We start from the raw sequence: 15,485 nt of genomic DNA on the forward strand, positions 1-15,485 counted from the left end.
TTACAGTTAAATTTCCAGGCACCAAAACCTACATTGACCCTGAAACCTACGAGGACCCAAATAGAGCTGTCCATCAATTCGCCAAGGAGCTAGATGCCTCTTGTATTAAAATTGAGCGTGTGATTGGTGCAGGTAAGGCTGTCGTGGCTTCCTTATTCAACTGTTCCATTTAGCCAGGATGGAAACTCATATATCATAATGACAGGCAAATAATTATACCTCCTCTACAGAAGAACTTTTTGCATTCACCAAAGTGGTTAAGAACAGTGAAACTACACTTGCTTCTAAAATGTAACAACAAACAGGGAAACAAAAAGCTAAAAAGGACACAAAAAAGGATATAAGTATATGTAGAATTAGTATATGTATAAGTATATGTAATAAGTATATGAAGATTTTGTTTGACATTGAAGGGCTGTGAGTTTTTAATTTCTATATCTACTGCTTAGTATGCATTTTTTTGGGGGGGAAGTGATTTTGCTTTTATTATTTACTGCCAGAATGAATGGGTTAGGCATGATTGCAAATTCTGCTTGCTTTTCTATTGCAAAACGGTTTTTTGGCCTCTCATTTTTTCTTTATGTTAGTAAGGAAAACTGGCTGCAGCACAAAATCTTACATGCAGACTAGGAAGGTCTAGTTTCTGTAGAACAAAATCTTCCCTAAGGCTGTTTTCTGTTCTGCCATTTTTCTTTTTGATATTTTATGAAGACAAAAAGTTATTGTTTAACTTCTTGTGACTGATTGTAATTGCACCAGCATTACATTGCTTTTCTTCCTCTTGAACTGTCTACCACCTACTTAAGTCATGGTGTTCATGCTCTAAAAAAGCAGTTTCATTTGTTTCCATTAATAAGGTACGTGACATTTTTATTGCACTACTCTATGTAGTGAAATTAAATTTCTGTGGGTAAGAAAAATATCAAATACTTGGGATTCCTGGAGGAAATGTTATTTTGCTTTCCTGTTGTTTTATAAAAGTATTAGTAAAATACTTTTAAAATCACCCTGTAGTTTGGCATGACAGTAAATTACATACTGCAGTATTATTTTAAAAGAGAATAATAAAGATCTCTAAAATAAGCTTTTTTAGCAGAAAAATCTTTACGCTTAGAAATCACAACACATTTTTAAAGTAACCTCACTCTTGTTGAATCATGTCTTTATCAAGGACTTGTACCATCGTAATTAACAACACTGCTTGAGAAAATTACTGTTTCAGATGACTAAGAGCATAAGAATCCCTACTAATTTTCTGTGATGCTAGAATGGCAACATCTCTTCTAATAAATATGCAGTATACAAGATTAAAAATCTAGATTAGCACAGAAAAATTACAGAGTTTTATCTTTTGCTTTGAGCTAAAAAACTATCATTGCAAGAGTTCTGAACATGATGGTATGTTCAGTTGGACTTTCTGAAGCCTTCTGAGCAAAATGCTGAAAATGCTTCACTTGCAAAAAGGATACAATTTAAGACACTAATATTTTCAGTGTTATGGCAAAGGAAATCCACAATGTTAATTTTGTTGACAGATTATTTTTTTATTTTAATTACTATAACTGATAGCAAAAAAGCTTGTGAGAGTAGTCGTTCTAAAGAAAGTTATTTAGAAGTACTATGGTGAAGATATATTGTGTAGGGGGGTTTTAGCTATGGCTTTACCCTATGAATGTAGAGTGAAACGAAATCTAGATACAGTAGAACACTAAAGACTAAAAGAAGCAGCTGAAACTTGTATATCAAAGAAGAGTGTAGAGTTGCTGCTAGTGACAGTACCAGAAAAGCCACTTAGCAGTCTCAATGTGTACCAGCACTGCTGGCCACCTCACCTGTTGACTAGTGCCCTGTCTCTCTCAAACAGGCTGCAAGTATGTTTGTGCTCAATTTGCATGAGGGTTATGTTTTTTAGTTGCCAACATTTTCATTACCATCCTGCTGTGGCCACCTGTCAGATACAGATTGTGGTGCCCACTGTGTGGAGTCTTTGTTCCTACTTCAGATCCTTTGTCATAGCCTGCTACTTGTTGACATGCTGAGCTAGTGGCTGTCGGCTGTGCAGTGTTCACACCCTTGTCATATTTTCTGGGTCCATTTTGGGCACCTTTTCAGCTAACTATATTGCTTTGCTGGGAAAAAAGTTATTTGGCTAGCAGCCTGTCCTGAAATGCATAATATACACGTGCAAGTTTCTGGTTTGCCTGAGTGATCTCCTTTTGGAAATCAATCAAAATCAGATCACAGAGAGCTGGAAAGGATATCTGGAAGACACTAAGGAAACCTTAGTGCCTTCCATGCCAAGTATCCCAATTACCTGGCACTGAAGTATCACATACAAACACGTACATATACTCATGTCTTATGAGTACTCACGCAGTATGGGATAAAAACAGTTCCAGAAGGTACTGCGAGAGAAAATTATTATCCTTTAGTCAGTTATTGTGGTTAGAGACTGTGATTAAAGTGAATAGTGAATTCATTAATAGTCATCAACATCGCTAATGAAGTGCAGGAGGAAGGTTAAAGCACTAATCTAAGGACATGAGAAATCCATCAGCTGATCATTACGTATGCCCCTGTTTTTTAATATTCGTAGCTGTGACTTGGGTGTTCAAACCTAACTCCATTTCCCGAGTATAGTTGAGCTTAATGCCTCATCTGTTCAGGCAAGAACAAAATCCTCCATCAGCCTGATTAGCTCAGATAGAACACTGTGTTTAGAGTGGTATTTGGAATTGATGGAAGCTAACCTTAATTCAGCTAGCGCAGAACAGAGAGAGAGGAATTTGGTTATGTATGCAGTCATCTCCAGTGAGATTTGCAAAACTGGCAATTCTGAGTGGAGATTTGCCCAGACAAGTCAGTAGGAAATATGGTCTGGCCAAAGTTCTACTCCTGTGGGCTGGAGGGACTGCAAAGCTGAGGCCCAGGTGCTGTTCTTATCTTCTCTGAGCTCTGCTGTTGGGAGTGTCAGGAAAACAGTAGTGCTGGAACAGTGATAACGTCTCAAACAAGATTTCTTAGCATTTATAAATTAGAACAATTAAGAATCTATCTCCTTAGGCACTTTCCAGACGCTCTTTCTGGTCTGCCATTTGCTATCCCAGCAGGTTTCTCAGACCTCAGCTTATATCTCAAAAGGATTTTCTAATCAAACAGTCTATGTCAGTCTTTCCTAATTCTATCGCTGTTTTTTTAGCTCATCCTAAAACATGTCTTAAATGTAGGTGTGTCTGCATACTTCTGTATACTCAATAGCTTAATGTTAAGACATTCCACAGGTATGCTGGAGGTAAATGTCAGACTTGATTGGATTTGGAGGAGGAACTTGGTTCTTCCTCTCCCATACACCAGATAAAGTTACAAAGTGCCAGACTACTAGATGCTCTGCAGTGAATCTTTCCTTTTTGTCAGAAAGTATTTTGCTTTACTCCCTGTAAAAGATGGTACCACCATATTCTTGTGTGTGTCCCAAGAAAATTTTCTTTCTGGCTACAGAACAGGGATTTCTCTTTTTCTCCTTGCTGATGCTGCTCTGAGGCAAGGGGCAATCCTTAAATTTTTCACAATCTGAATAATAATAATGAGACGCATGTATTGACACTGAGATCCACATCTCACATATGTCAATGCACTTTCCTGTCCGAATCAGTCCAATTACTTCTCTCCTAAATTATGGTTGCTGAGACCTTTTTATTATTATTATTATTTTAGTTCTTGCAGATTAGCCATTTTTTTTCACATGCTTCTTCAAGTTGCAATTATCTTTTAATTTATAAACCTTTTACAGAATTCCAGTATTTGCTTGTCTTTGTTTAATGTAACAAAAATATTATAATTCACACCTTTAATTTTATAATCTGGAAAGTAAATTATCCTTCTTGAAAGTAATAACGTAGTGCTTCATTTAACACCATAACAATGTTAAATTAAAAGCAGCTTTGAAAGAGGTGTCTTTTAAAAAGGGGAAAAAAAAAGAATCTTAACAATAGTGATGAAACCATCTAGAACTGAAGGACATTTTCACTTCAAATGGTATTATTATTTCTGTTGTAGTATTTTCTTATGAACGAAACTTCATTTTTAGTTCCTATTTTTTTTTTTAAAAAAAGTTTAAAAAAAGAGCAATAAATTACTAAAAAGTGTTTTACAAAGATTGAGACAGCAATGCTGTAGATTGGTTTAACTTCATATGTTTGTTCTGCTATGTATTCACTCTGCAATTAATGTAGAGCATGTGCCTGACTTTGTTCCTAAGTAATCCATTTAAAATATGAATATTCATACACTAAATTTAAACACATACTTAAGCAGCTAGTGGAATCAAGACCTGTAAAGAGTATTGATATTATAGTCAGAGTAATTCAGTGTTGATCTACTTCATTTTAGGAGAGTTTGGTGAAGTGTGCAGTGGACGTCTAAAGCTTCCTGGCAAGAGAGATGTTGCAGTAGCCATAAAAACTCTGAAGGTTGGCTACACTGAAAAGCAAAGGAGAGATTTCCTGTGTGAAGCAAGCATCATGGGACAATTTGACCACCCCAATGTTGTTCACTTAGAAGGAGTTGTTACCAGAGGTAAGCAGCAGCTTGATCTGTCAGTCAGATAACAACCTAATGGCAGAAATTACTTTAGTTTATTCATGGTCAAAGATTTAAATTATAAACAGGGTGCATAGTCCTAATGGATTCTCTCCTGATGCGTAACTAACTAAAACAATACCTACTTCATGCTACAAGCTGAGGAAAAAAATTAAGATGCGTGCATGATTAGAAGATGAAGTACTTTGAAATATGTTATTTTTCTTGTTTCAGTTAGCCTCAAAGACCATGCAGAGAGATAAGGTTTCTTATGTCCTTTTATATTATCTGAAGTGTCATTATTCCAGAGTCCTGTTCACACAGCAGGAGTCAGAAGAACACACTGACATTTTGATTTGTACAGTTTAATTCTGTGAATCATGACCAACATTCCATGCCGACATTTAAGAACTTATTAGAGCTCAAAAACAGTGCTGGAGGCTTCTGAAATGCTCGTGTCTCGACAATTCAGTCCTTCAAAGAAATAACATGTTTTATCAAAAAAAGGCAGTCCATTTTTATTATGGTTTCTCAAAGAAAATGTGCCTTTATTTCTTTCAGGGAAACCAGTCATGATTGTAATAGAATACATGGAAAATGGGGCATTGGATGCATTTCTTAGGGTAAGTGCCAAAATGAAAATAACGTCAAAACATACCTTGTTATTTAAATGTATATATATGTGTGTGTGTGTATATATATATATATGTATGTATGTATGTATATGTTTTATGTTTGCATGTGTATATATTTATATGCATACATGCATGATATTAATACAATAAAAAGCCTTTTCAGGTTGAAATTGAATTTGTAGAATGTTAGCAGTTCTTGATCTTTTACAGCAAAGTAAGATCAGAAATCAGAAGATCAAACAGGATAATATGGAAAACATTCTAAGAATTTAAGTGATTTAATGTGGTATAGAAATGGTGGAACTTATTACTGCCACCAGCTAAATTGAGACAACTGATGCTTGAAGCTCAATTTTCTACCTTTTTTTTTTCCAAGCTTTTCAACATGGCAGAAATGAATGAAGAATCCCTAAATGAACTATAATCATGTTTAAGAGAAGAACATGGAAAAACAAGTTGAAAAGCATTTAGAGTTATGGATGTATGTTTTGAACCAGCCAGTTATTACTGCTTACCGGCTGTAAAACAATGTGTACCACCCTATAGAGAATGGAAATGCATATATATTTTATATATAAAAATTATATGTACATAAATTTTAGGCTATTAAAAAATATTGTTTGCTTGGGTTCTAAAAGTAGACAATTCTCATTTTCTTGACAAATACAATTATTCTTAGAAATGAAGAGCATAAAGGCAAACTATGAGGAGTTGTTTCGTGAGGTAAGCTTTCTTAAAAAAAGACTTGCCATGAGTTAGTGAGAATCTTACTGGGATTAGTGAGTTTTGTTGTTTCTAGTATGTGAGCTACTCATACATTTCTTAACTGGACGTACTGCTCTATGTCTGAAACAAAATATAACTTGCATCTGAAGTGAGATTCTTTGCCCTAAGATGAACCGCTTCATGTAAATAATTAGAAATCTAAAGTTGTAAAAATAATTCTTATTTCTTTTATCAGCCATAAAATAAAAGAATTGCTGTTCTTTTTTCTCTCCAGAAACATGATGGGCAATTTACAGTCATTCAGCTGGTGGGAATGCTGAGGGGAATTGCTGCTGGAATGAGATATTTGGCCGATATGGGATATGTACACAGGGATCTTGCAGCACGCAATATTCTCGTCAACAGCAACCTTGTTTGTAAAGTATCAGACTTTGGCCTTTCCAGAGTTATAGAAGATGATCCAGAAGCCGTTTACACTACCACTGTGAGAGAAATTTATATATTTTTAATCATTTAAAGATATAGTTACTAAAAAGCATATATTCTGGCAAGCAGAGAAAAAGAAATACATTAGTTCCTTAAGAAATGGAAAACACAGAAGTGGAAGATAGTCTCTGCAGAAATCTGTCTCTAAGTAGAGTTTGATATTTTTGCAAGAGCGTGTATATTTATTTAATAGAGATCTAAATATTTTGTACAGTATCTTCATTATTCCTTTCCACGTGATTCTTTGTTTGAACGCATATAGAAGTTTGAATCATAGAAAGGTTAGTCACCTCACCTAATTTGAATCAGTTAAAATACTTGTAGGGTATTATTATTTTTCAGAGTAGATTTTATCTTAGCAAAAACTTGACTAGCTTGAGGCAAGATTGTGACAAAGCTTAACTCCCGTGTTTTCCCTTGCTTTTGGGTGGGATGCTTTTCTTAAATAACCATTCATCAGGCACACTATGCTCTTTATTCTTTTGTTGAGCCAGCTTCCCTTTTCCATCAGTGAGGCCTTGTACTACCTATCTTCTCATGCTGAGTAAAGAAGGGGCCCCTGGAATCTGCTCTGGCAGGCACAGGGATCTGGGAAACTGCAAAGGTATTCAGGGGTGTCACTCCTGCCACTGGGCTCTAGCTGGGATCCTGGTTTTAAAGTGCCAGACTGAGATTTCAGAAGAGCCATATGACAGTTCTATGGGATTTATATACACAGAATGAGATTCCTTTCCCTTAGCTTCAGTCACCCAGGAGTTAAATGTCGAGTTTAAATCAGACATCTCAGCAGCCCCTTAAAATCAATGGAAAGAAAAGCTCTTACAGAGAAATGCACCCAACTTAGCTTAGACAGGTGCCTAAGTTTCTACAGTCCGTATAATTAAGAGCTTAAGACTCTTGAAAATTCTGCAATCAGTAAACTATGATAAATTGTGTAAGTACTGACTTTGATGTTGGTAGAAGTAATTATAAATGCATTCTAAGAAAGATGGTGTGAAATGGTATGGAAACTTTGTGGGAGAAGTACTTTTTTTTTTTTTTTTTTTTTAAACATAGGGTGGAAAAATTCCAGTGAGATGGACAGCTCCAGAGGCCATCCAGTACCGCAAATTTACATCAGCCAGTGATGTATGGAGTTATGGAATCGTTATGTGGGAAGTAATGTCTTATGGAGAACGGCCTTACTGGGATATGTCTAATCAAGATGTAGGTCATACTTTGTAAGAGCACGTGAGCGCACAAATATTACATATTTTAAATGCATACACATATTTCACCATACATTAATGTAATTTTATTTTAGGAAGTGATAGTAGGGTTCTTAGAAAAAGTTACAAAGCTTTCATTTTTCAACTTAATCTTTAAATCTTTCTACTTCTATGTGGATATTATGGTTTTTGTCCCAAGTTTAAAGTAAAATTGGAACATCAAAAATAGCAACGTGCACTTCACCTTATTATGCTTAAGCATAGAAGGAACTAATTTTTTCCAGTGAAAAATTAATTCTGAAGTTTCTGACCTCAGAACAATGATTAATCAGTTGGAAAAAGTTGTTAAAAATCTGAGTGGCAGTTAATGACCTACATTTTAAAGTTAATTATGCTGATTTCACAATATCTTTGTTTGCATAAAATATGACCTGGAGCAACAGGTCAGCAGTACTAGAACAGATAGGTGTTAATCTTGGTCTCTGACAAGACTAACTATTAATATAGAAAGTACACAGGGAAAAGCTGCGCAGACGAGAAAGATGTCAGAATGATTCACATTTAAATTTCTTTGGGTTGGGGGCTTGAGTTTCTTTTTTATTATAATTATTATTTTATTTTTTGATTGAATGATAGACATAGAAGTTTAAAAAAATGATAAAAGCGTAAATGATGAGTCAGTTTTGCACAGTGCAAAGTTGTTAATATTTGACAGGTCTCAGTGTCAAAGATTTCATGGACTGTCAAAATATGGGCAAACAAGTCCTTGGGGCAGAGGAAGAGAAATATTTACATTCCCTAGACACCCAGTAGATTTTCATTTCTTTTGACACCTTCCTTCTGTACTAGATTCAAACATAAAAGAAGTCTGACAGGAATATAAGATGCCTCAAAGGCAAACCTTACCTGTCTTTCAAGGAACAATAAGGAACAACTTTTAAATAGTGGAAATTCCAATATCTTTGTACTCCTTGATGGATTCTAGAAAGTATTCCTTCTGCAAAAAAACTGCAAATAAAGCAAATCAATTATAATTTCTTATAAAATAGCTAATTACAGTTTCTCACAGTTTCATCTATTTTTAACATTTACATAATAATTTTCAGTAGCTTGTAAATAAAAGATGCATTGATGATTTGTTAAAAATAATTTCAAATGTTTTTGTATGTTTTGATCGTTACAAACATGTCCTGAAACATACCTTGCAAAATACATCCACATCCAATCAACTATATAAAGAAATCCGTGATGCAAAAATGTATAATCATCACTTTATTATTTTTTTATTCTCCTTCACAGTTATCAGTGGGAGTGTTTAACTCTAAGCAAAAAGTACTAAATATGTCTTTTCTCATTTTGCTTACACGCCCAGGCAGTTTATATGTCTTAAGCGCATTATTTTGTTTAAATGTGGATGTAGTCATAGATGGGATCAGATCTCTGTCTAAATTTGCATCTTTTGAAGACACTTGTTTAATCCCACCCCTCTTCCTTTAAGTCATTGTTTTAGAATGATAAAGAAGAGATTATTGTTGCAATCTCTCTTAAAGCTTATACTGTGCTAGTAACAGGTGCCTTCATACAGTTTAGCTTCTACACTTTTCTTTCTATGCTTTACTCTATTCTCCTATTAGAATGCCAGTGTTTGCTAGTTCTTTTACTAGTGCTGGTGTGGATTAATTCTTCAGAAAAGGGTAAGAATTTAGATTTACTTTTTTTTTAATTTGCTGCACTCCTGGATTTATTATTATCAACATTCATATTTTTATTATTATTACTACATAACCAGAAGCAGTGTGATAACCACAAACCAAACATTTGATTGTCCTGCTACCCTTATTTTTTCTCTGATCTTTGACAGCAACCAACACAGACGTTGAACAGTCCTGACCCTCTTTGAATTGACTTTACATTCTCAGATAGCCAGATTATATGAGAGAAGCATAATTGATTCTCAGCAGTGCTCCGTTTTCTCTCTCTCTCTCTCTCTTTTTTTTTTTTGGCAAAAGCAGAGTTCAAAAAACAAATTGTGGCAAATGTAGACAATATAAATCAGTTCCATTAATAAGAACTTCAGCTGTGCTCTCTTTGTAGCTTTGCTTGTATGGAAACATATATGTTCCTAAATCCATTTCTGAATACTGATTTTTAGAATGCCACGCCACTCTTCTAAACAGGGTAGATACTGGTATCCTTCAAATTGTCTCAGTTTTGTAAAAACTTAAAAGAAGCCAAAAGACACATACACTACTTTACTTATATTTTGGAATCTTTTTACAGTGTTTTAGATGTTTCCAGCTATTCCATCCATCTGTAGATAACTCATTCATTTATATTTCTCCAAGTTTCAGGCTTCATGTTCATTTTGCTCAGCATACACATCAAAGAAGCTGATTCTGCAGCCCTTTAAAAATATCATACCTTGATTCCTATCTCTCTAGTTTCTTTTGGGACTGTAGTGAACATGAAAAAACTGTGTTCATGTATTCACCATCCCTTAATGGGATAGAATCTGGTTTGTTATTTCAAAGTTCCTTGAATAATTTGGTATTGGTTTTGCTATTGGGATTATCTACTTTTTCAGTGGTTATTTCTGCATACTGACCTCTTAAATAAGTTCTTCATATATACATATCGTACATATTAACTTTTGTTCTTTAGAAGAACTTTTCTTAGAGATTTCTGATTTACTTCTCTCATAGCATGCCAGTTTTCCTATACACACTGTCGCTTGTTTTTAACTTTTCACTTCACTGCTACTCTTGATTGAGAAGAGCTGTTCTTTTGTTTTTCCTCTTAGTTCTATTGCAAAAGATCTTGCATTTTATTTTTAATGGTTTGGGTTTTTTCATTTATAGTATTGTTCTTGCAATTTCTATGTTGTTCTCCTGCAGAAATCCTCTCTTCCCACGCTGTCTGACAGGTAACTTCACTGTCACTAAAAGGTCACCACCCTCATTCTTCAAGGTGTGGATGTTACTGCAGGAATTGAATATTTCTCAGTCATTTTTGAGAAAGTATAGTATTGTCATTCTAAATGTACAGATAGAATGCTGAGGCCCAGGGAGAGGAGGCAACCTCTCTGAGGTCAGAAGGGCATCCTGTGACACGAGCTTGCCAGTGAATAAGTGCCCTGTCTGTGGATTATATGTCCTCTTTTCACAAAACTTCATTTCTGCAAAAAGGGTTTTGATAGAATCATGGATTTTAGCCAGCTTTTTTGAAGGTCACTTTGTGTTCTTTGCAGTTCTGTCTACTTTGCAGTCCACTGCTTTTGTGTTTTCTCACACAACCTATGGAATGTCTTATATCTGAGGTTATTATTTTCACTAAACCCTGGATATTCACCATCTTCATTTATCATACTAGATCTGTTTCCTAGGGCTAACTCTAGAACAGCTTCTGATCGTGCTTTCTGTAAAAGCTGAGGGAGGACACAGTCCTGTGTGCTACCCTTCAAGAACAAGCACCCTTCCTTAGCAATTCTAATACTGCTATGTCAGTCAATGTCAGTATACTTGAAATCCCCCGTGAACAATGTTTTAGTCCTTTTTCACAAGCTTTTCTTTTCTGCATTGCTTCCTGATGTGCTTTCTTATCCTACTCTCAAGGTTTACAGCAGTTTTTCTCTGATTTTACTTTAACCATTTTTCTTTCTCACTTAAATCCAAATGAATTTTGCAAAGGAAGTTGATGAGTGGATGTAATTCTTGGTTCAGATGTTTGTGATCTTCTTCGATTATATCACTGTTTGGCAATATCTCTTATTACATCCAACTTACTGTTAAGGTGATATATTAAAATACCATTCAGCTAGGTCTTCTTCATCCACATGACACATTTTTGCTACTTTATCATTAAGCTAACATGGCTAGACATAGAATACAACTTTTTTTCCTAACAATTCCTATCTGCTAAGCATTTTTCTTGGATCCTTTTATAGTATTTTCAGACTTTTTATATTTTATATATGTATGCACAGATCCTTCTCCACTTACAAGTCAGTTGCTTCTACCACGCACTCATAAAGGCCTTGGGGCAAGTAATAACACTTTCGGAAATAACTCCATTTATCAATCTATCTGTTACTCCCTTAGTGAATTTAATTGTTGCTCCCTGCTGCTCACTTGACTAGATAATAGAGCCATGTTCTCCACATACAGAACAGTATTTTTATAAAACCCAAAGATAAAATCAGGAAACTATTTAAAAAATGAAGGCTAGTGTCAAAACAAAAGTTTCATATTTTTGCAATGCTGATGGCAAATTTTAGTTTATTGATTTTTATCATCATCATCATCATCATTACTATTGTTCATTTCTTGCACAAGGTAGCAAAAATATATTTCTTAAATATACTTTAATGGAAAATGACCTTTTCTTGACTACTAGGTTATAAAAGCCATCGAAGAAGGCTATCGTTTGCCAGCACCCATGGATTGCCCAGCAGGACTACACCAGCTGATGCTAGACTGCTGGCAGAAAGAACGTGGTGAAAGGCCAAAGTTTGAGCAGATAGTTGGTATTCTGGACAAAATGATTAGGAATCCAAACAGCTTGAAAACCCCTCTGGGAACTTGTAGCAGGTAAGAAAATCTTTAGTGAGTGCTCATATGATGATGTGCATGACTGGGTTCTGGATGTTCTGGTTGGTGGCTGGTTCCAGTTCATACTTGCTCCATGTGTCTCTCAGTTTTTCCTTTCTTCTGTTCCCTGTTCTTCCCATCCCTTATTCACCTTCCTTTTGTACTACACTGAACTAAGCCAAAAGGGACTTTTCATAAAAAATAACCAAAATAAAGAAAGTAAATATTGTGGAACTAACACACTTCTCAGTAAACTGCTGCCTGCTCACCATTCTTTCCACTACAAGCAGTCTTTGTTATCCTTGTTTCTTAAAACTGTGAAGTCTTGATGGCAAGGATCATCAATCTGTTGTAGTTTCATATTATGCATCCCTTGCCTACTAGGAACTCATACAGTAGAAATTTATACTTTTGTTTCGCCAAAGTACTTTGACTTGCTATACTTGAGGATTTTACCTTTTGTATTCTGGCTTTATTTCCTTTCAGTGATTGCATCTCATTGTACTTCATGATGTAGCTTTTAATGACTTCCTCATAAAATTCAGGTGATTTATTTAATCATGGTAATCTTTTGATTCACAAACTAGATCAATGCACTAGGGAATCAGCTTGCCTGTGTTCCGTTCCCAGTTCTTCTACTGACTGATTTGCTCTGTGACTTTAAGCAACTTACTTTGTGTCTCTGATCTTTCCCTGTCTTTGTTTTGTCTCATCCAATTGAATAATGGGAATAGTTACTGCTACATTCTCTAAGATGCTTTAAAAATAGTATCTTTATTTTACTCAGCAACTTCAGTTACAGCTGCTGTCATGCTAGGTTGGTAGAGTGTTGATAAAAATAGTCCATTAGGCTGTTGTTGCTCACTCTGACCTCTCATCTTTTACATGATTAAGTTTAGGAAATACATATTGTGAGCTACAGTGTAGTCAGAACTATTCACAGAATAATCTAACCTGTTTATAAAGACCTATTACTTTCTACTCTTGAAGTTTTGAATACCCCAAACTTATTTGACTCTCACCTTGCTAAATACTCCCTGATGTTTTACTCTCTTTGGAAACAACTTACTTTCCTTTTTCCTTCTCCATAGACCAATTAGCCCTCTTCTGGACCAGAACACTCCCGATTTTACCACTTTCTGCTCCGTAGGCGAATGGTTACAAGCTATTAAGATGGAAAGATATAAGGATAATTTCACAGCAGCAGGCTACAACTCTCTTGAATCAGTTGCCAGGATGACTATTGAGTAAGTTAGTACTGGGCATGTTTAACTTGCATTTAGGGAACTTCTAGGTAAAATAATACACGATGTTCAACTCGAAAACTTTATCCTGAGTACAAACATGGTACTTGGGGTTAAGTCAGAAGGTTTAGCAGCTCATGATGTTGCAATAGAGCATCCCATGAAAGGGCAATTACCCTTCTACATATGTGTGGGCATCACTTTATTCCCCATTTTTGAGACTAACTGAAATAATAACGAGGCTAGAATTTGAGGAAGAATTTGGCCCATTTTAAAGTATGTATGTATAGGAAAATAACCACTTTTTTCCTCTGTCTAATTGGTATATTTTTCCAGATGTGTACTAGGAAGATGTGGATCTTTCTTCTAATTGGCTGGGAGCTGTCTGTGTCCTTCAGGAAATGACTTTGCATTAGGATAAAAGACTATAGAAGCAAAACAGTTTTCTGAAGGCAGGCATGGCCAGTATTGGCACTGCTGTCTTGAATAGTTCTTGACACCCTGAAAACAAAGTTCTTATTCTGGTAGTAGCCAATCACTTGCAATGCCTTTTATAGAGCAACATTTTTCCAGACAAGTTTGAAACAATATTCTCAAGCTTCCAGTTCCACTCTTGTCTACCTGGTAACACTGGGGGTCTCAGCCTATAGCCTGAGAACTGCCACCAGAGCCCAAAAGATGGTGGATCAGTAGCACTACTAGTGATGAAATTGAAACAGCCTTTTTCATTTGCATGATGGGTATGGATCAATATGCAAAGGCTTTCACTAGACATCTCTTCAGGAAGCAGAATGTAACTTCCCAAATCTTGTATTTGTACATAACTTTTATCTCGAAAGCCTCCGAAAGTATTTTACAAGAGAAGTGTCTCTTCCTTTGGGTGTCCTTAAAAGCCACAGTAAATGATTATCATAGTGCAAAAAAATGCAAAACCTCATTCTCAGATGTGGAGACATAAGGCAGTGTAATTACATGACACATGCCATGCAATTACACTCCTCACTGAAGATCTATATGGACTTTACAGTATGGATCTGAGGTTCTGGTACAGCTTCAGTGTTAGAAGCCTGTAGCTCAGACCACTATGTAGCTTTAACTCACAATTGATTACCATACAGTAGCAGTCTAAGTTGAAAAATTAACAATGTACGCATTTGTCTTCTCCAGGGATGTGATGAGTTTAGGGATCACGTTGGTTGGTCATCAAAAGAAAATCATGAGCAGCATTCAGACTATGAGAGCACAAATGCTACATTTACACGGCACTGGCATCCAAGTGTGATAGACATTTCTCCCTTATGAGGGAGGTGACAGACTGAGAGAACAGCACTGGCCTTCAGTATATATAAAGTGCTACTAGAAGACACTTGATTTCCTGGGTCCTTCCTGCAGTGAATAGAAGAGCTACAAGAAGCACCTACAGACTTGAACTCCTAAGTGCCACCAGAATTTATGAAAAGGGAATTAGGATCCACCAGTGGTGGCAAGGAAAACAGCAGTGACAATAAACAAAGTACTACCTGAATAAACATACAAACACCTTGAGCTCTCTAACCTCCTTTTTATCTAATAGACTTTTTAAATGTACATAAAAATTTTAAAAAGAATATATTTGTCAGATAAAATCATGATATTATTGTTGAATTCAACAAAATATTTTCCTTAAATCTGTGATTTCTGAATCTTTTTTTAATCATTTGTGTTTATTCTTCATAAAGACTTTCTTTTAGTATGATGTTTATATCTTTGGACCTTTTTAGTGCTAATTCTATGACACATTACTACACTGGGTACCTCTGAAGGATTATTTGAGTTCCTAGAGATTTAAGAAGCATGACCAAGCAATGTATATCTGTCCCAACTTTGGTATCCTTTCGTGCCATTTACTTTTCTTAAATCAGCACCATATTGACATGACTAGCTAATTGGCAGGGAGTCAGGATAATGCAAGTTGCCAAGAGCTCTGATATTTTTTAAAGAATTTTTTAAGGTTACACATATACTATCTTTTAAAAGAAAATA

The 15,485-nt window shown here is 35.5% G+C and overlaps 1 protein-coding gene across 2 annotated transcripts in view; it reads left to right on the forward strand.

The window, feature by feature from the left end:
- Positions 1-15,485, forward strand: part of EPHA7 (EPH receptor A7) — a 142,251-nt gene extending 126,766 nt beyond the window's left edge. The window contains exons 10-17 of one of the 2 annotated variants that reach the window (XM_010707612.3): positions 19-132; positions 4,390-4,575; positions 5,140-5,201; positions 6,214-6,423; positions 7,482-7,631; positions 12,026-12,219; positions 13,311-13,466; positions 14,631-15,485. In XM_010707612.3, coding sequence (XP_010705914.1) covers positions 19-132; positions 4,390-4,575; positions 5,140-5,201; positions 6,214-6,423; positions 7,482-7,631; positions 12,026-12,219; positions 13,311-13,466; positions 14,631-14,745 — 1,187 coding nt within the window. In that variant the 3' untranslated portion in view covers positions 14,746-15,485. Of the gene's footprint in view, positions 1-6; positions 133-4,389; positions 4,576-5,139; positions 5,202-6,213; positions 6,424-7,481; positions 7,632-12,025; positions 12,220-13,310; positions 13,467-14,630 lie in introns of both variants that reach the window. The other variant, XM_010707611.3, reaches the window with a different exon arrangement.

Source organism: Meleagris gallopavo, chromosome 2 (assembly GCF_000146605.3).
Source record: "Meleagris gallopavo isolate NT-WF06-2002-E0010 breed Aviagen turkey brand Nicholas breeding stock chromosome 2, Turkey_5.1, whole genome shotgun sequence".
NCBI classification, from domain to species: domain Eukaryota; kingdom Metazoa; phylum Chordata; class Aves; order Galliformes; family Phasianidae; genus Meleagris; species Meleagris gallopavo.